Source organism: Puma concolor, chromosome E1 (assembly GCF_028749965.1).
Source record: "Puma concolor isolate L17-30 chromosome E1, mPumCon1.1.hap2, whole genome shotgun sequence".
Lineage (NCBI taxonomy): Eukaryota > Metazoa > Chordata > Mammalia > Carnivora > Felidae > Puma > Puma concolor.
This window is the reverse complement of record NC_141680.1, coordinates 17,048,880-17,073,002: the sequence shown is the minus strand read 5'-3', so window position 1 is coordinate 17,073,002 and position 24,123 is coordinate 17,048,880. Positions and strand designations below refer to the sequence as shown.

Genomic DNA, 24,123 nt, shown 5'->3' with positions numbered 1-24,123 from the left:
GGAGATACAAAAGTGAATTAGTCCCTAGTCTCAAGGACTCTCTTAGCAACAGCCATGTTTGTGACTGATTATAATACTGAGCAGTTTATTTGCTAGAAAATGCTTTACAGATTCTTTGCTTACATCACCCAGGTTTTCTTTCTATTCATTTGTTGCATTACGAAGCCTCACTCCTACTTGTATGTGTTAATTTTTCTACATTCGTTTTTGAATTTTATATTCCAGGATTATAGTGTCACCTATGGCCACTGTCCGGAAATCACAGTGTACACGAGCTGCTGCTACTTTCCCAGTGCAGCACAACTCCCTTCCTTGTGGGCAGAAAATAAAAAATCTCTTCTTAGCATGTTGGTGGAGGTGAGCCTTTCCCTTTTTAACTAGAAGCAAGCTCCCAGGAATATGTTCAATGAAAATCTTCATCAAAACATGTTCTTAATTTTTTACTAAAAATTTTATTATTTATTTTAAAAATATGTATGGAAAGAGTTTTGTTGAATTTATATCACCTAGGTCAGTGCCGTGACTTCACATATCTGGAATCTGCTGTAATTTAGATAATTTAACCCTGTGTGATGTTGCACATATTTTTCATTTGAATCTCATGCATTAGTTACTTTGAGCGAGTATACTGTGCTGGAAAGTAAATCATTCAGGATATCAGAAGATTTGTGTTCCGACACTTTAGGCTTTGACTGTTATCAGAGTTCTTTTTTCACATATTTCATCTTTATGCTCTGAAGCAGTTTATGAGTAGCAAATGAGGTCAGAAGCAGTTGGGGAAGGACCAACAAGCCAGGTTTATGGGGTTTTTTTGCTGTTGCTTTGTTCATTTGTTTATTGTTTTTTATCATGCCTCAGGCTGTTGCCTCTGGAAATATCTGGAAACACAAATTTATATGTTGAATATTTTTTCAGGTCCACAAGGGAGTTCATGGTTTTGTTAAAGATAAGACTGGAAAACCAATTTCTAAAGCAGTCATTGTACTCAATGAAGGAATAAAGGTACACACAAAAGAAGGGGGCTATTTCCATGTACTGTTAGCCCCAGGCGTCCATAATATCAACGCCATCGCTGATGGGTATCAGCAACAACATTCACAGGTGAGAAACTCAAACTAAGTAGTATCATGTAAATTCTTATTCTTAATAGTACTTCTATTTTTCTTTGCAACTCTTGTAAGGAATAAAGAAACACAACGTGTAACCAACGCTTGCTTATGATATCTTGTTATCTTTCTAGGCTTTGGCAACACAAGGGAAATTTTTATAGCATTTTGTATACTTGTGATGACAATGACTCATCTCCTTGGTTTGGTATAAAGGCCTTAGGAATATTCCAAGGATACAATATACCTTAAGGGAACTTTTTTTTGTAATTCTTGCACTTTATTCCTCTAGGTCTTTGTGCATCATGATGCAGCTAGTTCTGTGGTAATAGTCTTTGACACAGATAACCGGATATTTGGTTTGCCAAGGGAGCTTGTGGTAACCGTATCAGGTAAAGAAATTTAAATTTTTAGTAGTTGAAGTTAAAACCGGTTCTGACATTTCAACTTGAGAGTGGATTGCCTCCCAATCACCTGAAGCTAATCACTTTTCTTCTAATACCTCCTTATCTAAACATTTTTTTGGATTTTTCTGGAACACTGTTCTCCCATATGTTCTCATGGCTTGCTCTTTCACGTGTTCAGGTCTATACGCAAATGTCACCTCCAGAGAGACATCTTCCCTGATCACCCTAGCTAAGACAGCACCCCTGTCACTCTCTCTACCCCACTTTTTTTATTATAGGACTTATCACCATTTGACATTATATTATATATTTAGTCATTTACTTGTCTATATTCGATCTTTCCCACTAAAACATAAAAGCCTCAGAGAGAACAGGGAGTTTATCTACATCTCCTGCACCTAGAACCATGGCTGGCACATAGTGGGTCTTAATGAAGAGTTATTGACTGAATGAATGATTTGCTTTATATTAAGATCATAAGTCCCTTGGACTTTGACTTGTATTCTATTTTTTCAAGATCATAGAAGGAAGAGGAGCACCTGAGTGGCTCAGTTGGTTGAGCATCCGACTCTTGATTTCAGCTCAGATCATGATCCAGGGGTCATGGGATCAAGCCCTGCATCAGGGTCTGTGCTGAGTATGGAGCCTGCTTAAAATTCTCTCTGTCTCTCCCTTTGCCCCTCTCCCCAACTTGTGCTCTCTCTAAAATACAATACAGTACATCGTGGATCCTGTTTTCTCCAGGACTAATATGTGCCATAGCTTGAATTACTGAAAGGTTAAAAAGTTAAAAAAAAAAAAAAGTATAGTACAATAATAAATACTCTGTATTGTATCCTTTTGATACAGAGAACCTTGGCTCATTTCTAAGTGCAATTTGGACTTGACACAAAATAACCAAGTTTTATTACAGGGTGTGTGGCAGAGAGAGTCTTAGTTAATAGAGAATGGTATATTGGAAATATGGTCAAATCATAGATACTAGTGTGGAATATTCAAAGTAAACAGTTATTAGCTTGAACCAGATAAAGTGTGAATAACTTAGTGGTTAGACGGACATGGGAGCTCTGAGTCAGCAATGGTTTAAATCTAGCTTTGCCACCCATTTACTGTCATGAACTTAATTTTTTTTATGATTTTGTTATTATTTCTGTTACTAAGACTCTTATTTTGATAACTTATGTACAAATATTTTAAATAAATGGGGGTTTGGGATGAGATAAAATTTGTTGGAAAGGAGCAGGAGTCACTGATTGATATAGAGCCAGTTGTAGAGCAATAGTTTGGCTTCATTGTGGTTAATATATACACACACACACACACACACACACACACACACACACACACACCTACACACACATGCACATGGAAAGCTGTGGAAAAATATTCATGAGCGTTATTAAAAATCATCTCTGGTTAATGGAGATGTGATGTGGAGTTTTGGCTTGGGGTTTTGGTATTTTTACTTATCTGTATTTTTTCTCTTTTTTCTTTTTTTAAAAATTTTTGTAATGTTTTTGCTTTTTGAGAGACAGAGAGAGACAGAGCATGAGTGGGGGAGGGGCAGAGAGAGAGAGGGAGTCACAGAATCCAAAGGAGACTCCAGGCTCTGTGCTGACAGCTCAGAGCCCGATGCAGGGCTCAAACCCACAAACTGTGAGATCATGACCTGAGCCAAAGTCGGACGCTTAACTGACTGAGCCACCCAGGCGCCCCGTTTATCTGTATTTTTCTACACGTACTGCCTGTGTAATAATAAACGGTTGTTTTTGAGTGCATGAAATAAAAATAAAAGAAGTAAAGGGCATATTATGAAAAGCATCACTGTAAGCAGCTTATTCATATCCTTAAAGTGGAACACAACTCAAGTGGCAATTTTGTTTCATAGGTGCCACCATGTCAGCGTTGATCCTAACAGCTTGCATTATTTGGTGCATCTGCTCAATCAAGTCTAACAGACATAAGGATGGCTTTCATCGGCTCAGGCAGCATCACGATGAGTATGAAGATGAAATTCGCATGATGTCAACAGGCTCCAAGAAGTCCCTCTTAAGCCACGAGTTCCAGGATGAAACAGACACTGAAGAGGAAACCTTATATTCTAGCAAACATTGAAACAGACCTCGCACATCTCCCAGCATAAGTACCCAGCAAAATTACAGTTCCTTTTGGGAGACACTGCATTCAGAAGAGAGACTCTCTTGCTTCTTCAAAGAGCTTTGGGAAGTTAACTTGCTAAATTTGTATTCTCTGTGAATTTGGCTGGCGGTTTTGAACTTCCCCTCCTTTAAGTACTGTTACCTTAAAAAAAAAAAAAATCTGCTTTCTATTTATGCAGCAGAGATGGGACAGCCACTTTGTTTTTCTTTTTAATTTAAGATGAGCTGTTTGGAGCTTACGTTATAACTGCATAAAGCCACTTGGATCTTATATTTTGCACATCAGGTGTTTACTAGTGGCTTTAGCTTTTTTTATTTTAAATGGCCAAAAGAATCCAGAAACATTTAGGCAGGGACAGCAGTCAGAATCTGACATAAAGCTTTAAAAACTCAAGGTTTCTCAACCTACTGAGAAGTACTTTTCTCTAGTTACTAAGCAGCTGGAGTTTCTCTTATTATTCAGGTTTAATGGAGGCTGAATTGATTTTTAAATATATAACATTAGGAAATGAATACATGGGCTTCCGCATTTGGCTTTCTACTTGTTCCAAGGTTAGATCAGAACTGGTGGGCAGTGCTCTAAGCAGGACTTCACTACCTCTCTTATAAGGTTTGGCAAAGTTCTAATACCCCCATTTTACGGGAGAACTTGTTGACTTTGTTGTAAAAGATCTAAATGTCCATTTGAATAGAACTGAGAGGGAGATCTACCAAAAGCTAAAACTCGTGCGGCATATCTTTTAACTTGGTAAAATCCCACAGGTGCTGCTGCTTTTTATCTGTGAAGCACTAGATTATTCTAGGAATGCCTAATTCTTTAATATTTCCTAAATTTGAAACTTTTTCTGTGTTGTACACTTATGGCTTTCAGATGACCCGGCAATGTACAAGATCTGAATTCTACTGAAAATATCTGGAAGTGTGGAAGAGACCTACTTGCACGTCCTTAACCTACATTTGAACACAAAATAACTACAGTTCATGCTCCAGTTCAAGCCTACGGATATCCTACTGTTTCTGAAATAGCTTGGCCAGTCTTATTCATATAGGTCTCTGCAAGTGATTGGGTTCTTTGTCCTAATGTTTCATTTGGCAGTCTCTTTTTGATCAACCAATTTTGTTAAAAGTTCAATTGAAAGCATTTAAATATGGCTCCCTCCATTAAAAGAAAATGTAAACTGTGGATTGCCGTGTGCTATAACGCTGTGGTGAGAAAGTATCATCTTCACTGCCACTCAGGTTATTGCAAAGACCTGAAAGATTTGCATTTTATTGTGTCTGTCATATCATGCTATTCAATGGAATTGATGCTTTTTTTAAGTATGAGTCTTACCAATGATCTAATGGTTTAATACCTTTGAATGTTTTTAGTGGCCAACTTGCTGCTGAGTTTGTACTAAATCAGGGGATCAAAAAACTTGCTCTCATCTTTTCAAATTGTATTTTATATCCATTAATGTATCAGTCATCCCAAAGCCTTCCTCTGGAGTGGTTTACCACCCATGTAGGTCATTCCACGTTTTGTGAGGAATGCACCCGAAGTGGCTTTATAAAAAGAGATTTGGCTAAGCAGGAATAATGAGGTCATGATATTTGTTAGTATCTGCGATAAATTTGGGTGGTTCAAGGTTAAGCCATTCTGGTATTAATCCTATCATTAACAACTCTAAATTTTGAGCCCTTGCCACCCCATTCTCACCTGACCGCATACACAGAACAGCTAATGCTTCATGAAATATATGTGATTTAACTTCTTCTAATAATACTTTACATTTTCTTTAAGGGGATGATGTGGTGGCATTGCTCTTCTGAGCTTTACTTTTAAGAGCGCAAAGTCAGAAAACCAACAAGGGCCTATGAGTGGCTGGCCCTGGTTGGGACATTGCAGGTGGAAATGAAACGAAGTTGATATGACAGCCTTTACTTTTTTAGCATTGGTCTTCAGTAGAGGGTGCCTTTTAAATTCATTTCTCTGTTGAGTTAAACATATCTTTAACTGTACATCACAGTGGCTGGAGTCCATGCCTTTTAAGCATGTATAAAAATTTTTTAGAAATGAACATACAAATAGTTCTTTTAGTAATTTTTCCTGAAAGTAAAACCAAATTCTGCTATAAATCTTGAATCTTTAATGAATTTCTAAATAATGCATTGCTCTGGAAAATAAGACCTTCTCAGCCTGTGTTACCTATGAACATGAATGTATAGGATCATGACTACTAAGATTGTGTTCTCAGCCCTGCTTTGTTTTTTATTTGTGGATCTAATCTTAGACCACATTAACTGCTTAAGGCATTGAAGCCATAGGGGACAGGGAATGCATTTCTTCAGTGTTTCTCCTAGAGACTTTCCATTTCCCTGGAGTCATGGAGGCAAGTAAGTATCACAGTATTAAGGAATTTGCCCAAATCTGAGTTGTGCCTTTCTTTCCTCACAAGGCATGTTTTTTGTCCTGGTGATCAGTTTGTAAGCCTTCTTCCCTCCCAGCTCCTTAATAAAGGCAAAGTGATTGAGTAGGTAATGTTCAAAGTGTCTGCCTGTGTAAATGTACTTGTTAATGTACGGTTAATGCAGTTCCATAAGATGAACTCAAGTTAATTTCAGAAGGAGAGACCTTTTGGTTTTGCTGTATTTCACTGAACACTTGCATAGTGTTTGGGATTCCATCCAGTTGAGGAATGCTTGCAATTTTCATTGGAGGGAATTTGCTTTGGGACTTTGTCATCCTCCAGAAAGGAAACATAATGTATATTCGGCCCAGTATGATTGATTGGTTAATCTTTGGTAACTTTCACCTGGACGGCATTTGCTGAATTAATGAATATTGAACTTAAAACTAATTATGAGTTGACAAATAAATAAAAGGTAGTCGTATGCCTCAGCTTATTGTGTTTCTGAGCTAATACCAGGTTACTCAGTAACCATGACTTGCTCCCCTATATCCATTTATTCTCAATAGTAAATAGTTTTCTCGTCTTGTTGCCAGAAATGCACTTGTGCTAGGTTTTGTCCCTGCTGTATTAAAAGCTTCTTGGCTATGAATGCTGTCATGGTGCCCTGCCTTATGGTTCTCTGATAGAATTGTTTTTAACAATAGCAACTTTATTGTTACTACAAAAAATTCGACTGTGGTTGATGTTCAGTGATTTTCTATCTAGAAACTTTTTGGTAGCTCTTTGAGTTTCTGATTTGTTTTAACTAAAGCAGATTCTTTGGGGGTGGTTAGGGCCCTTGATTAATGTCAACTAAACTTGGATTTACAGTTCATGAAGAAATATCTCCCAACACCCATTTCTCCAATTTTTAGCATTGATTAATTAATATTCCATTTGATTTTCAGAATATTGTCCTAGTTGATTTTGATTAGACAGAACATATTATGAAATTGAAAATAGGCTACCATCTTAAGGCAATTGGATATGAATTATGCAAATATGTATGATTATGACTTTTATAAATGGTGTAACATGAGTGCACTAGCTACACTCTATGCTGGCCATGCTGCAGATTTTCTGGAGGTATGACATAATGGTATTTTTTTTATGCTCAGAGTAAAAATCAACTTTTCGCCTCTTTGTTTTTCCAGAGTGACATTCCCAGGCTCCAGAACAATTCTATAGCTATTCATATGAGGTGCCCAACACTCATTCATCTCAAGTGCTTCAGTCTTGGTTTATCTCATGCACTGTGCCTTCAAAATGAAATTTTTAAAAGGGACTTTAAATGAAGTTGAATAGTAGTTTTAAAAAAGTCAATCTGTGTAATTTATGTGAAATCTAATTGTAATGAGGTCCTTTCTGTTTTTTATATGTAAACAGATCTACTAATCCTGTATAAAGGTTATTTTATGATGTTTGTCTTTCTTTGTGTTTTGTCTCATAATCTTTTTTCAAAGGCAACAGACCAAAAAAAATTATTGTCCCAATTTGAAAGCTATGTATTTAGTTTTTCTACCTGTGCTAAGGGGAAAAAATAGTACCAGGCTAGGAATACAGAGTGTTACCTGTAGAATGTTTTTGTCTTCACAAATTGACTTGAAAGAAAGCTGTTTCCAAAATAATCCCATCTTATAGTAGCCACAATTCTCCTTTCTGTTTGTGGCTCAGCTAGATTGCTATATGTCCAATCATTTCACAACAAACACCACAAAGCTGGCCACTGAAAAGTTTATGTATGCATTTCAAACTTGTTTGTTAAAAATTTTATCCTTTTTCCAAATAAGCCACATTCTGCCACCTTAGGCACAGTGGTGATGAATTCACTGTCCCCTTTAAATTTAGCAATGATTTGTTGATACTGCTGGTCTAATAGGAATAGGGAAAGCAAAGTTGTATAAAAATATGGGCTCTACTGACAAGGAACTCCTAGTCCAGACCAGAGAAATAGAAATGAAAATATGCTTTACTTCCACAGTGATTGGTTCCTCTAAAAAAGAAAATCTCTGTGGCAGGGGAAGTATAACATGGAGATTCGAACGTGGACTTTGGAGCTGGACCGATCTGTGATTGATTCTTTGCTCTACCACTTGCTCCCTACGTGACCTTGCATTGTACAAGTTTCTCCACATTCTCTAAGTCTTAATATCTCTGCCTGTTAAGGAGTAATACCTGATAGGATTGTATTGACGTAATATTTAACTCAGAATTGAATGCCCATGGTAACCAGCATCATTTTTCTTCATTTGTCTGATCTTTTGAAAGAAAGGGGTTTTATCAAATATATGAACGGAGATCTGTTTACAGGTGGTCATTTTAACTTAGAAGAAATCCCTACACATGAATACTAAAAAACAAAACAAAAAAAAGAGCTATGAAATTTTCCATTATGTAGTTCCATAGATTGTCTATAGCATGGCAGTAAAGTTTTTAAAATTATGCCAAATGCTTCAGATTTGTTTTTAAATGAAATTAGATTGTACTTATGCCTATTCAGTGAAAAGAGCCTTACTTAACCTGCTACAGGAAATCTGAATAGTGATAATGGTTCTTTTCCCCTCAGTGTTTGAAATGTTCTCCTGAATTTTTGTCAGGAGTTTTCTCATAACTGATCAAGAACCTTTTGGTTTCTACCATAAATGGTAATCTATCAGTGATGTTTCATTTTTCAGGTTTCTAGAAGCAAATTGTCCTCAGCAATTAAGCATGATGCTCAGTGCTAAATGAGCACTCAGTTATGAATAAATGCCATTGTGTTAGGCCTTCACCTCTAATTCTCACTTGCAGCTAGAACACCAACTGATTGTACGCTGTTTATTGCAAACCTCAGATACATGCATCATTAATTATTACCCACACTTAAAAGCAATGAAATTAGCATACAAAGCCCAATTTTAACTTCAATATTACAGTTTCCAACTACATTCATCAGTAGAATGTTAAAAACAAGCATGTTATTTCTTTTGCACTTTGTCTTGAGTCAGATGGAATCCTATTCCCTATTAACTGCATAGACAAATGTACACAAGGCAAGCAAGGAGCAGAAAGTTGTTCAAGTTTAGAGGCCAAGCTGGACAAGACTGAATACAGAAGGGTGAGAAGATTGAAAGTGTGGTAATTGGAAGTGGGAGTATATTGAGATGATTACCTCCATGTCAGCAAAGACAATTTATGGATTCAGTTAGAAGCAATAGGAAAAGGTTGTGTTGCAATCAAAATGTAGGTGGAAAATAGTAGCCGATGGAGAAATTTAAGATGGAACATGTAGAAAGACATTGCAGCTTAAGTAGAAATTGTTATAACATGGATTATATTCTGTGACTGTCACCAAGATTGACCAAAAGCAAAGGGGTCATGGGGAAAGATCTAGATTGCTAGATCTGAACCACTACTATTTTTGAGTTTTTGAAGTTATTCCGATGTATATAATTATTATTGTCTATTAGGTATTATTCCAGTAGGGTTGTTTAAGATCAAACAGGCTTTTTTTTTTCAAGAGTTTGAAAGATGTGAGGTGCACATAATAATTGATCCTAAAGATAGAGAATGGGATAGGTGGAGAGTGGGCTGATTATGGTAATGGATGAATTGGACAAGTCGTGGATTTTTTAGAAAATAATTTTAGAATAGTTTTAGGTTTACAGAAGAGTTGCAAAGATAATGTAGAATTGACTACTGGGTTTTTACTTGGAAGATGTGGATGTCCAGAGGGCAACAGGGGAAGGGTTGTATATATAGTCTTGTATTCAGCAGAACTTGAATGGAACAAAGGGACTGATCACAGCAAATAAGGTGTCTAGAATCTAGCCAGGCAGGCACAGCCTGCGTGGTCCTGGCATCACGCCATGTGGTACTACCTCTAGGTAACTGAGTTAAATTCAATTCTTCTCTAGAGGAAGGCATTTCCATCCTAGATTTGGAGGAGACCTCTTGATTTTTCAAGGGCAATGACCAAACACAGGCAAAGATAACCAAGCACGTAGGGAAATAAGACACCTCCAGTAAGAAAGCAGAAAAAGTTCTATGCTGGTTTCAGATGCTGACATCTGAAAACACTGTAAAACAAATATACTTACTATTTTCAAAGAATAAAAGATAAGCCTGAGACTATAACAGGAAACTATAAAATAATAAAACTTCCAGAAGTAAAAGTACAGAAGTTAAAATGCACAGTTATAATGGCAGATTGGACACAGAGAAGCAATGAACTTGAAAATAGATCCATAGAAACTGTCTCATGCAGCACAGAGACAAAAAGGTAGAAAATATGAAAGACAGGGCCAAAGTGTGGACTGAACATAAGACTAATACATGTTTGATCATCAGTGTTCTAGAAGAAAAGGGGAGAAAGAATAGAACATAAACTATTTTGGTACAATGATGCAGAATTTTCCAAAATTGATAAATGACATCTGTAGATTTAAGGCACTCAATCTAAGCAAGAAAAGGTAAGCACCCACAACTAGGCACCTCAGTGAAGCCACTAAGCACCAAAGACAGAAGTGGTCAGAGAGAAAAGTTAACTTCAAAAAATAAGCAGTTAGACTAAAATATTAGAGACTCACTCCCAACAGTGGAAACCAGAGTACAGTAAAATTATACTTTGAAGGTGCTGGGTAAAACACTAAATAGCTTCCAACATAGAATTCTATATTGAGCAAGTCATTCAAGAATAAAGGTGAACGACCAGGAAGCTGAAGACATTAGTGAAGCCCAAGCTACCTGTCTTCCAATATTTCGTTGCAAAGTAATGCAAAAAACAGGAAGGAAAAAATGAAACCTACACAAGAGCCACACTCTCAGCACAACCTGAAGTCAGAGAATTTCGAAATGCCAAACTACCTGAATAAAATGAGAAAAATCAAATCTCGGCACGTACTTCCATATGCCTGCCCCAACACCACACCTGTGCAAGGCTTTGTGGAGAGAAGGCAGATGGAGATGAACAGCAAGAAAGAAAAGAAGGGCCTAATGTTAGTCTCAAACTACTGCCAGAAAGACCAAGTCCACCTTCAGTCTGAATGGTCTAAAAACAAGTCCAAGTAGATCAGAGTACAAACTATAGAGAAGAGGCTTCAAAGTGAGCACAATTCAAAGTGGGCAGGCATGATTTCAAGGGACAGCTTTGAAACACAGAGCTTCTGGTGAAGGAAAATTTAACAAGTGATGAGAAAGAAAAGAAGCAAAGAGGAATGTTTAAGAGTCCTGCAACTTACAACCTCTCCCTATCACCAAAATAAATCCATAAAAAAATCTAAAGTACCTGGATTTTGCTAGATTGATGGAAGAGACCTCAGCCATGAAGCATGAAAATACGAATGACAGATATGGATATTGACAAAGAAAAAGCAAACTTGTCACCACTCGCAGATTTGATTATGCATGTGAAAAAATACAAAATAATCTACAAGTAAATTAGACATAATAAGATAATTTAGTTCTACTTCCAGCTATAGATGAATTGGCTTGAAACAAAAAGACCTTCCCATCAGGAACAATTAGAAAATCTGGATTTAAAAACAAAACAAAACAATTGTTTGAAAGAGTGAAGAACTACTAAGGTAACAAGGACTTATGGGGTCAAGATCCTAGAGCAAAGGGAATTTAGAGGTGAACATGACAGTCAAGTCTCACCTTGAGGGATTTGTTGATTCATAACTGAATCTGAGAGTCATAACTAACTGAGAGTTACAGGTACGTAGTAGCAGAGAGGGCAGGCAAGAGGCAGAGAACCCAAACAGAAGCTGTAGCCAGTATCACTGGGTCGGGGGAAAATATGAATTCAGCACTTATCAAGGAAGGGGGCACTGGTCAACAGGCTTTCAGTTAGGACACTTGGGTGGCACATTAGAAGTAAGGGCAAATTAGGGGCGCCTGGGTGGCGCAGTCGGTTAAGCGTCCGACTTCAGCCAGGTCACGATCTCGCGGTCCGTGAGTTCGAGCCCCGCGTCGGGCTCTGGGCTGATGGCTCGGAGCTTGGAGCCTGTTTCCGATGCTGTATCTCCCTCTCTCTCTGCCCCTCCCCCGTTCATGCTCTGTTTCTCTCTGTCCCAAAAATAAAATAAAAAACGTTGAAAAAAAAAAATTAAAAAAAAAAAAGAAGTAAGGGCAAATTAGAAATGGACCAATTTTTACAAACCCAGAATCCTACTTGGTAAAAGTCCCAGCCCATACTTGAATAAGCTGGTGTGCCACTACCTGAACTGCCTGTGTGAAGTGCAGTAAACTGTCTCTGGAAGAAGATATCATCTGGGGCCTCAAATGATTACTACACATTTTAATTTAGAATATATAGCATCCAATTGAAAGTTATTTTTATTGTCAAAAGACACTATCAAAAGATGAAAGATCAAGAGAAAAAAATAGAAACAGTTCCATAGGAGTTACAGATTTTTCATTTATCAATCAGAAACTTAAAAATAATGGCAAGGAATAAATGCAGAAAGAAAAGATGAATTTTAACAAATAATTAAAATCTATTAAAAGTTAAATGGAAGTTTTTCAATTCTGGACAAAATGGAGTAGATGTATTTCTCTTCAGTTCCTCCCACTAAGCACAGAAAGGGTGGAGAGACAGAGGCAAACCAGTTAGGAACCTCTGTACCCAAGAAACGACATGTGGTGAATTCCTTGGGTTTTCTTTCTGCCTCATATATCCCATAGTGGGTGTTGCATTATATATCCCATAATGGAGAAGCTGGCAATCCAGAGATTCCAAAGGGTGCAGACAGAAAAACCCCAAAAGAAAATGCTTCTGTAGCCAAAGGACACCGGAAGGGGCAGCCTACGAAGGTGCAATAATTTTAGACGATAATTGCACCGCTCCAGCCAAATGCTACCAAAAACAAACAAACAAACAAACAAACAAACAAAAAACAAGGCCCATTTCTACCCCTTACAGCAATGGCTGAGCAGGAAGCCTAGACTCCACCCTCACCTGGCTGTAATAAAGCCAGGATGGGTGGGTAGTGTCAAAGAAAGCCCAGGTGGAGAGCCAGGACCTCCACACAGCACAGTGGTAATGAGGCCCCCGTCATGGTGTCACCGAGGGCCATCTGTGGAAGAGTAACAAGGCACCCCCACCCACCACCTGGGCTATCAACAGAGGCCAGGGAAGAGTCTGAACTTCTTTACTTCAACCTGGTAGTAACAAGGCAGTTCCCCACCACCCCCACCAGCACAATGTCAGAGGAGTTCTGCTTAAACAGAAGCTTTAAATAAGATTCAGGGTCTTAAAATATCAAGGATTACAACTTAAAAATCATTAGTTATACCAAGAACCCAAAGAATTTCAACTTGAATGAAAAAAAAGATAATCAACAGATGCGAATATCAAGATGACACAGATGTTGGAATTATCTGATAAGGACATAATGAATATATTGTGATGAGAAATTATAAATAAACTTAGAACAAATGATAAAAAGAGTCTCAGCAAAGAAATAGAAGGTTTGTCTAGGTGCCTCAGTTGGTTAAGCATCTGACTCTTGATTTCAGCCCAGGTCATGATCCCAGGGTCATGAAATTGACCCATACGTCAAGCTCCATGCTGAGTGTGGAGCCTGCTTAAGCTTCTATCTGTCTCCCTCTCTTTCTGCTCCTCTACCTAGCTTGCATGTTCTCTCTCTCTCTCTAAAGTTTTTTTTTTTAAGAAAAAAAGGAAATAGAATATATGAGGAACCAAATGGAAATTTTAGTTCTGAAAAATACAAAAAATGAAATTAAAAACTCAGTGAATGGGCTCGCTATCAGAATGGAGGGAAGAGAGGAAATATATGCTTGTCAGTGAACTTGAAGACAGAACATGGAAATTACCCAATATAAAAAACAGAAAACAGAAAGAAATTAGTAGAGCCTCAGGTATATGTAGGACACTAACAAAAGATCTAGCATTCATTTCATCAGAGTCCCAGAGGAAGAGGAGAAACAGTATGGGGAAGAAAAAGTAGTAGAAGAAACAATGGCTGAAAATTTCCCAACTTTGCCAACTGACATGAACCTAGGATTCAAGAAGCTAAAGAGGATAAAACCGAAGAAAACCACCTTAAGATGCATTGTAATTACCTTTCTGAAAACAAAAGAAAAATTTTGAAAGCAGTGATAGAGAAAAGACACCTTAGCTATAGTGGAAAAACCATTCAAAGAACAGCCAGTTTCTCATCAGAAACGTGGAAGCCAGAAGAAATTGGTACATTTTTCAAGGGCCAAAGGAAAAAAAAAATTATGAACCTTAGCTTCTATATCTGGCAACAATATCTTTTAGGAATGAAGGGGAAATCAAGATGTTATCAGATGAAGAAAAACAAGTAGAATTTGTCTCCAGCTGACCTACTCTTTAAAAAAATGGCTAAATGCCATTTTACAAAGCCGTAATCATCAAGACAGTATGATATTGACACAAAAACAGACCATACACCAATGGAATACAATAGAGAACCCAGAAATGGACCCACAAATATATGGCCAACTAATCTTTGACAAAGCAGGAAAGAGTATCCACTGGAAAAAAAGACAGTCTCTTTAGCAAATGGTGCTGGGAAAACTGGACAGCAACACGCAGAAGAATGAAACTGGACCCCTTTCTTACACCATACACAAAAATAAATTCAAAATGGCTGAAAGACCTAAATGTGAGACAGGAAACCATCAAAATCCTACAGGAGAAACAGGCAGCAACCTCTTTTATCTCAGCCACAGCAACTTCTTACTTGACATGTCTCCAAAGGCAAGGGAAATAAAAGCAAAAATGAGCTATTGGGACCTCATCAAGATAAAAGTTTCTGCACTGCAAAGGAAACAATCAACAAAACTAAAAGGCAACTGACAGGGCTTGCTCCGGCAGCACATATACTAAAATTGGAAGGATACAGAGAAGATTAGCACAGCCCCTGTGCAAGGATGACACGCAAATTCGTGAAGCTTCCATATTTTTATGTGGATCTTGAGAAACTCAACAGCAGACCATAGGGGAATGGAAGGGAAAAAATAGTTACAAACAGAAAGGGAGGAGGGCAAACCATAAGAGACTCTTAAATACAGAGAACAAACTGAGGGTAGATGGGGAGGTGGGGGAGAGGGAAAATGGGTGCTGGTCATTGAGGAGGGCACTTGTTGGGATGAGCATTGGGTGTTACACGTAAGCGATGAACCATGGGGATCTACCCCAAAAACCAAGAACACACTTTACACACTGTTATGTTAGCCAATTTGACAATAAATTTTATTTTTAAAATAAAAAAATTTTTTAATAAAAAAAGGCAACTGACAGAATGGGAGAAGATATTTGCAAATGACATATTGGATAAAGGGTTAATCCAAAATCTATAAAGAACTTACCAAACTCAACACCTGAAAAACAAATAATCCAATGAAGAAATGGGCAAAAGACATGAATAGACACTTTTTCAAATAGGACATCCAGATGGCAGACACATGAAAAGATGCTCAACATCACTCATCATCAGGGAAATAAATGCAAATCAAAAACACATTGAGATACTACCTCACACTAGTCAGAGTGGCTAAAATGAACAACTCAGGAAACAACAGATGTTGGTGAGGATGTGGAGAAAGGTGAACCCTCCTGCACTGTTGGTGGAAATGCAAACTTATGCTGCCACTCTGGAAAACAGTGTGGAGGTTCCTCAAACAATTAAAAATGGAATTACCCTACAACCCAGCAATTGCACTACTAGGAATTTACCCAAAGGATACAGGAATGCTGATTAGAAGGGGCACAGACACCCCGATGTTTATAGCAGTGCTATCAACAATAGCCAAATTATGGAAAGAGCCTAAATGTCTATTAACTGATGAATGGATAAAGAAGATGTGGTATATATATATATATATATATATATATATATATATATATATATATACACACACAATGGAATACTACTCAGCAATGAAAAAGAATGAAATCTTGCCATTTGCAACAACGTGGATGGAACTAGAGGGCATTATGCTAAACAAAATAAGTCAGTCAGAGAAAGATATATGATTTCAATCATATGTGGAATTTGAGAAACTTAACAGATGACCATAGGGGAAGGGAATGAAAAATAACATAAAAACAGAGAGGGAGGCAAACCATAAGAGACTCTGAAATATAGAGAACAAACTGAGGGTTGATGGGGTGGGAGTGGAGGGAAATGGGTGATGGGCATTGAGGAGGGCACTTGTTGGGATGAGCACTGGGTGTTGTATGTAAGTGATGAATCACAGGAATCTACTCCTGAAGCCAAGATTACACTGTATGTTAACTAACTTGAGAAAATACATACATACATACATACATACATACATACAGCACACTTACTCAAGAAAACGACTAAATGAAATTCTTGAAACAGAAATGAAATGATAAAAATGATAAAAGAAGGAAACTTGGAAGTCAGGAATGAAGAAAGAAAAATGGAAAGAGTAAAATAAGTGTAAATACAGTCATCTCTCCTTCTCCTTTTGTATTCTATAAATTATGTTTGACAGTCAAAGCAAAAATGATAACATCTGGTGTGGTTCTCGATGAATGTAGAGGAAGTCTTAAAAACAGTCATAACTGGGAATGGGTAAACAGACAGGTATCATTTAAACACCTTTACTGGAGGGGCGCCTGGGTGGCTCAGTCGGTTAAGCGGCCGACTTCGGCTCAGGTCATGATCTCACAGTCCGTGAGTTTGAGCCCCGCGTCGGGCTCTGTGCTGACGGCTCAGAGCCTGGAGCCTGTTTCGGATTCTGTGTCTCCCTCTCTCTGACCCTCCCCTGTTCATGCTCTGTCTCTCCCTGTCTCAAAAATAAATAAAACGTTAAAAAAAAATTTAAAAAAAAATAAATAAATAAACACCTTTACTGGAGGTAACTTGTACATTTCACTAGAACTGGTAAAATGTGGACACAGGTCGACTGTGATAATTTACGTATCTAGAAAGGGTGGCTTTGGAAGGCTGATTTTGACAGGTTGAGGGTGAAGGATAAGGTACATAAAAGCAGCATACACTTTCTAGATTTGGCAGCTGAAAAAGAAAGAAGGCTGGGACTTGAACTGCTGTAGACAGGAGAACAGGCGGCCAGTGGAGAAGAGCACTTATGTCAGAGTGGAATAACTAGGCAGAGAGAGGATGGAAGGGTTGGTCTTGGGAAGAAAAGAGCCTCTGGCTCTGAGAAGGGAAGAGGTTGGCTGAAGACACCTATTGAGAAAAGGTGAGGAAAACAGGGAATTACGTCTAATGATGACTTTCTTCTCAGCCAAGCAGGCCCCTGCTGAGAGAGAGGATAAGCCGAATCGAAGGCGATGATACAGGTTAGGTGTTCCGCCCGAGGGTATGAGCTCCAGGACAGACATTCAGGTAGTGTCAGGGAGTAAAACTCGTTTTCAGTCCCACCGCTCAAAAGCTGTGAAATGATAATTGACCGCCAGGTGGCGGTGTCTGTGGAAGCTCACGTATCCCATCGGCCCTGGCGCCGGGGCGGAAGAAGGTGTGGAGCTAATTCTCTGATTCGCATCGCCTCTACTCTCCTATCCCGACTGACGTTGGATAACAAAGATGGCTGCAGGAACCAGCAATTATTGGGAAGGTAAGGGCGAGCGTTACTGTGTGGGTCTCGCCGAGAGGCAGAAGGAATGGGTGAGGACGGGTCTTGGGGGAGGTGGCAGAGAAAAGAGCCTGACCTCCGGAGTGGCCGAGCCGACGGGTGAGGCTTGTCTAGTGGGAGCCCCGGGCCTGGGGGCTGAGGAGACCGAACGGTCTGGGGCAAGGGGTTATCTGAGAGGCTTCGGGACCTGGAGCAGGGGCTGGGCGGAGAGAGCTGAGCGCGGATTCAGAAGAAGAGGGTCCTGAGCCGCTGGAGGAGAACTGGGTTGAGAGGCTAAGCGAACTTGGGCGAAGGGGCTTGGGGCACGAACTCTGAGAGGAGACGAGTTTTGAACGAGAATATCCCAAGCCCAGGAGGCAGGAAGAGTCAGCGTTTTAAGAGTTGAGGTCACTGTTGGACAATTGAGTAGGATAAGGGAAAGAAGGAACTTGTCAGTCCGGTCCGTCGGGGGAAGTTGTATGAACGAAGTGTCTCTTACTGGGTCCCCTTGGCAGCTTCAGGCTGCGACTTCGAGGATTGGGTGTCGAGTCGCGTTTGAAGACAGAGGAAATAACTTTACCTTCTGCTGTAGAGATGAGTTTGTTATAAAGAGAAAGTTGAGAGAACCCCTGTGAATTGCAAAGATTGCATTTGCTATATTTCTGCCAAAAAACCGTCTTGAGATTTGACAAGTACCTTTATTTACTGAAAATATGTTCTGATAAAGCGGGCTCATGCAAAACCCACTCCCGGACCATGGCAACCAAGGATGAGTGAAGGCTCATCTTTTTCTTTCAGTTGCCTCTTTGCTTTATTACAACAGAAACTACTCTCTGAATCCTTTTTCTCTTTTAACCTATTTCCTGTTGCTACCCTCTGAAGTCTCTTGGAAACTACAAGTAACAGTATTGTCACTATCAGCCACTCGGTCTAAGAGCTTAATTCTAAGTTCATCCATACTTGCCTGTCATATTTTCTTTTCTTTCTTTTTAATTTATTTAATGGTTATTTATTTTAGAGAGAAAGAGAGAGACAGAGCACGAGCAGGGGAGGGGCAGAGGGAGAGGGAGACACAGAATCCCAAGCAGGCTCCAGGCTCTCAACTGTCAGCACAGAGCCTGATGCGGGGCTGGAACTCATGAACCGCAAGATCATGACCTGAGCCAAAGTCAGAGGCTTAACCAGCTGAGCCACCCAGGCACCCCTTGCCTGTTATATTTTCAAAATACTTTTATTTGATGTTTTCTACTAGGGAAGACAGTTACTAGTTACAGAGAAGCGTGGTTTAAAACGTGTATTTAAATGCCTATTTGAAATGTGTGTACTAGGTAGAAAATATTTTTAACTTATGTACAAGTGGCTGTTGTTATCTTTAATACTAGTCATTAGGCTATAGTGGGTTTTTTTTAAGACATTTTTATTTATTTTTGAGAGACAGAGAGACAGAGCATGAGCGGGGGAGGGGCAGAGAGAGAGAGGGAGACACAGAATCCGAAGCAGGCTCCAGGCTCTGAACTATTAGCACAGAGCCCAACGCGGGGCTCGAACCCACGAACTACGAGATCATGACTTGAGCCAAGTCAGACGCTTACCGACTGAGCCACCCAGGCGCCCCAGGCTATAGTTTTTTGAAGCTCCATTCTATAATAATTATAGCAGCTTATTATTGACAACCTACTCTGTGCCCGGTGCTTTAAGCACATGATTACTCATGCATAGAAAAACCCTGAAGGTAAGGAGTTTGAAAAACAAAAAGCTGAGGTTCATAGGTTAAGTAGATTTTCACTGAATCTCAGAGCCAGTTCTCAGAATCTCAGAACATTAGGCTTAGCTAAGATTCTAAGACTGTATTATACTGCTTCCTACTTCTGGTTGCTGATAAACATATTGAAATAATATTTTGTATTCCTTATTCATGAAAGATGAATCTTTACGATGTTCCTTTCTACATTTCAGCCCTTTTATTTTGACCTCCACTTTACGATGAATGAGAGTACTCACATCTAGAAGTAGCTTTCCAGACTGTGGCTTCTCTCCCTCAACCACTAGGCCAAACTACTATACCAGTGTTTCTGTTTGCTTCTGTTCTTTTAAAACTTAGGCTCTTATTTTGTCATACTTATATTTGACCTTGTTGATCGCATATTGTTTGTTGTTAATTTAAGCCCCTCTAAAGTTTCTTTCAGTAAACTTATTGAAAGACCATTTTTTAATCCTTTGTTAATGATTATTTTTTCTTAAGCCTCAGTTACTAAGTCATTCTAAGAATTTCATAAGCTTTGGAATATAAAGAGATAGGAAAATCTCTGTCAAAAACAGTGATGGTTTTTCTCTTTTATAAAGTTAGTTGGTAACTTGGTGTAATGTTGGTTATAAACCATACTCGGTTTCTTTATGATTTGTGTTCTCTTCTGTTTCCCGCCAAATTACAAAATTTTAGTCATTGTTACAGAAATAATCCAGGGATGTTAGAACATTTGTTGTCTAGCTGTCTTTGGAATACCGGTGAAATTTTTCACCTCTCCCTGTTTCTCCCCTTCTTGACCCATCTGAAGTTTAAATGAGAGACAGTTTGCTTTTCTGGGTAAATCTTTGGTTTTCTTTTTTAACGTTCTTTATGGGAGAAACTGCCTCAATTTATGATTATTTTCATAGTTTGTTTCTTCAGAATAGCTGTGTGATTTTTATGTCTGCTGATGGACTCTGTGTTTAACTATTTGCTTTCATGATTTTGTTAAAGATCTCAGGAAACAGGCTCGACAGCTGGAAAATGAACTTGACCTGAAACTAGTTTCCTTCAGTAAACTATGTACAAGTTACAGTCACAGCAGTACTCGAGATGGAAGACGCGACAGGTATAGGTACTACCAGATTCTGTCTCTTATGCCTTAAACCATATAATTTCTTAAAAGCATTAAAAAATAAACTAAAATATATAATTCTGTAACTTGGTCTATTGGTGAGTTTTTGATATTTTTTTGTTATTGTTTATATTTTAGTGGTTTATAAAAATTCTTAATCCTTGAGACTAGCATTCATTTGGGATCCTTAAGTAAAGGCCATAAAGATGTCAGGAGGAAAATGCTAAGGCTTAAGAATGAGTTTGCATCAGGGGCGCCTGGGTGGCTCAGTCGGTTAAGCGGCCGACTTCGGCTCAGGTCATGATCTCACGGTCCGTGAGTTCGAGCCCCGCGTCGGGCTCTGTGCTGACAGCTCAGAGCCTGGAGCCTGTTTCGGATTCTATGTCTCCCTCTCTCTGACCCTCCCCCGTTCATGCTCTGTCTCTCTCTGTCTCAAAAATAAATAAACGTTAAAAAAAAGATTTTTAAAATAAAAAAAAAAGAATGAGTTTGCATCAGAGATAAGTTTCTAGTTCAGCCAGTGTAAGGAAATGTGGTTGATTTTCCCACGTTGTCTGTCTGTCTTTCTTTCATTTATTTTTGAGAGAGAGAGACAGAGCATGAGCAGGGGAGGGGCAGAAAGAGAGGGAGACACAGAATCTGAAGCAGGCTCCGGGCTATCAGCACAGAGCCCGATGCGGGGCTTGAACTCAGGAGCTGTGAGATCATGACCTGAGCCAAAGTTGGATGCTCAAACAACTGAGCCACCCAGGTCCCCCTTTTTTTTTTTTTTTAAGCTTATTTATTTTGAGAGAGAGACAGCACAAGTGGGGGAGGTGCAGAGAGACAGGGAGTGAGAGAGAATCTCAAGCAGGCTCTGCGTGGTCAACACAGGGCCCGACGCAGGGCTTGAACTCATGAAACCATGAGATCATGGTTTCGGCTGTGCCAAAATCAAGAGTTGGATGCTTAACCAACTGAGCCACCCAGACGCCTCTGCCCACGTTGTATTTCTTATATCTTCTGATTGCTAAATGGATCTGAGAAACTACCCAAATGTAAAGTATACATACTGCTATTCTGGTGTTTTAGAATGAATCTAATGCATTGTGTATCCTCACTATTAATCATCCAAGCTATTTTAAATTTTGGGGTTTTTTTTGAGAAGCTTGCATACTACTGTATTGAACATATGGAAGATGTATTTTTATCTTTGAATCTTATGCTCACTTAGGCCATCCCCTTGTTTAAAAAACTGTTAGGAAATATTCACAACACTTAGGAAGGTATGAAGAATAATGGATCCTCCTGTGCCTGTTTCCCACTTGAAGAAATAATCATTACCAATTCAGTTGAAGTCCCTGTTATCATCCCATTTTCTACTTCTTTGTAATCTACACATTATGTTTGTGTTCCTAAAAAATTTATAGTATCTTACTAGTTATTTTGCAGCTCGTGTTTTTGTTTAACATTATCTTTGTGTTTAAGCTATGGATGCATTTAACTGTGGTATATTTATTTGCTACATGTAGTATCATATTGTGATAGTGTAATTGTGTATTATAATCTATAGATGGACATTGTTTCTCATTTTTGCTAATTAATAATTTTAAGGGCTGACACAGTGTTCATCATGTATCAGGTACTATTTTAAGAGCTTTATATGAAGGCTGGTAGAACATCTTTACTTATAAAAATGTTTCTGTATATCTAGCAGTGGAATTGCTAGTAGTAGAGCTGTTAGTTGTTATCCGCTCTTTATTTCCCATACTTTTCTGAGGATTGGCAGTGGGGTGGGATTATCCTCAGCTACTAATAATAAAACAATAAAGGGGTGCCTGGGTGGAGCAGTCGGTTAAGCGTCCGACTTCAGCCAGGTCACGATCTCGCGGTCCGGGAGTTCGAGCCCCGCGTCGGGCTCTGGGCTGATGGCTCAGAGCCTGAAGCCTGTTTCCGATTCTGTGTCTCCCTCTCTCTCTGCCCCTCCCCCGTTCATGCTCTGTCTCTCTGTCCCAAAAATAAATAAACGTTGAAAAAAAAATTTAAAAAAAATAATAATAAAACAATAAATAAAACAATAAATAAATAAATAAATAAATAAATCAAAACAAAAACTAAAAGTATCTGGATTTGAGCCCAGATCTTTGTATCTTCAGAGCCTATGCCCTAAACCTTTCTATGCACATTCCAACAAAAGACTCATTTCAACACCACAGCCAAAGTATTGCTTCTTTTTAATAAGGGCACATTATTAAAGAATTAAAGATAGCAGGGCCAACATATTGATTCTGGGACCTAAAAGTAAGCTGTTGGTATATCACATAGCTTTGATTGCATTACATTGCTTTGGACTTGACTTAGCACGTAAAGAAAACGAGGGATGTTCTTTTGTACGAGTAAACTTAAACTTATTTTACCACAGCATTTTTCCTGAATTTAAGTCGCCCATATACACTATGCCAGTGAGTATACAGTTTTAAAACTATGAATTGTTAAGAGATACAGTTACATAATGATTTTTCTATATTTTCTGTGCTTCATGAACTTAATACTTTTACATCTCCTTTAAAGGGAAAACTATCTTGAAAACATTTCCTCAGAAATTCTACACCAAATTGGGACTGACTTTGTAGGTTCTTATAGCCTAACTCTCCTTTCAATAAGAAACGTAAGGGCAGGGAGGATCAAGATACGATATACATTCTAAAGTGTTTTATTATTGCCCAGATTGAAAGCATGTCATAATGCATAAACTCAGTGATGATCAGAATTCTTCATCTAGGAGTAATTTTTTTTTTTTTTTACTTTCTCTATTTTGAGAACTTTATGGTCAATGAATCATCACACATCTATAAAATGAATTAGATTTAACTGAACCTGAATTAAATTTAACTGAATGGTGAATATAGAGATTGTCTTCTCATTCATTCAAGTATTTAATGAGTTATCTACCATGTGCCAGGCACTTTTCTAGGTGCTTGGCATATATCTGTGAATAAGACAAGCAGTTTCCCTCTTCATGAGGCTTACCTTCATTGACCCATTGTTCTTTTTCATATATCTGGTAGAGGAGGTTCAGCATTTTTGCCTGAGCACATTCTGAGAGATAACCACAGAACTTTGGGTTGGCCCTAACGTATAATAAAGAACTAGATATTTTGATATATTTTAAGGCAAGTAGCAAATTGAGATTTTTTTAAAGTTTATTTTGAGAGAGAGAGAGAAAAGGAGGGAGGGAGGGAGGGAGGGAGGGAGAGAGAGGATCCAAAGCAGGCTCCCTGTTGATAGTGCAGAGGCCCATACAGGGCTCAAACCCAGGAACCACAAGATCATGACCTGAGCTGTAGTCAGACACTGAACTGACTGAGCCACCTAGGTGCCCCACAAATTGAAATGTTTTAAGAAATAAAAATTTGGACCTAGTTAAACATCTTAAAGTAGAAGTCCTTTTTATTAGCTACTTTTTGGTTATTTGATTGCTTATTACTATTGCTGTGAAATTGTATGTAGCAAAGGGAAATAGCTAAGGTACTTTTTTGATGTTAAACTGATGACTTACTCTGTTTTCATTCACCACACCCAAGCACTGTCACAGGACAAGC

The 24,123-nt window shown here is 38.6% G+C and overlaps 2 protein-coding genes and 1 non-coding gene across 6 annotated transcripts in view; all 3 read left to right on the top strand.

The window, feature by feature from the left end:
- The window catches only part of CPD (carboxypeptidase D), an 82,968-nt gene extending 75,445 nt beyond the window's left edge, over window positions 1-7,523 (top strand). Inside the window, exons 18-22 of one of the 3 annotated variants that reach the window (XR_015243945.1) lie at window positions 226-357; window positions 916-1,101; window positions 1,399-1,498; window positions 3,402-6,048; window positions 7,259-7,523. Coding sequence is in view for 2 of the 3 variants with exons in the window: in XM_086686391.1 (XP_086542517.1) it covers window positions 226-357; window positions 916-1,101; window positions 1,399-1,498; window positions 3,402-3,628 (645 nt within the window). In the remaining variant the exon portion in view is untranslated. Of the gene's footprint in view, window positions 1-225; window positions 358-915; window positions 1,102-1,398; window positions 1,499-2,030; window positions 2,072-3,401 lie in introns of those variants that run through there. The other 2 variants (XM_086686391.1, XM_086686392.1) reach the window with 2 other exon arrangements.
- Window positions 7,524-14,933: 7,410 nt separating this feature from the next.
- On the top strand, window positions 14,934-15,039 carry LOC112855749 (U6 spliceosomal RNA). The gene has a single exon (XR_003223046.2). It is a non-coding gene; the product is annotated as a U6 spliceosomal RNA (small nuclear RNA).
- Window positions 15,040-17,574: 2,535 nt separating this feature from the next.
- Window positions 17,575-24,123, top strand: part of GOSR1 (golgi SNAP receptor complex member 1) — a 47,374-nt gene continuing 40,825 nt past the window's right edge. The window contains exons 1-2 of one of the 2 annotated variants that reach the window (XM_025916755.2): window positions 17,575-17,684; window positions 20,422-20,536. In XM_025916755.2, coding sequence (XP_025772540.1) covers window positions 17,654-17,684; window positions 20,422-20,536 — 146 coding nt within the window. In that variant the 5' untranslated portion in view covers window positions 17,575-17,653. Of the gene's footprint in view, window positions 17,685-20,421; window positions 20,543-24,123 lie in introns of both variants that reach the window. The other variant, XM_025916749.2, reaches the window with a different exon arrangement.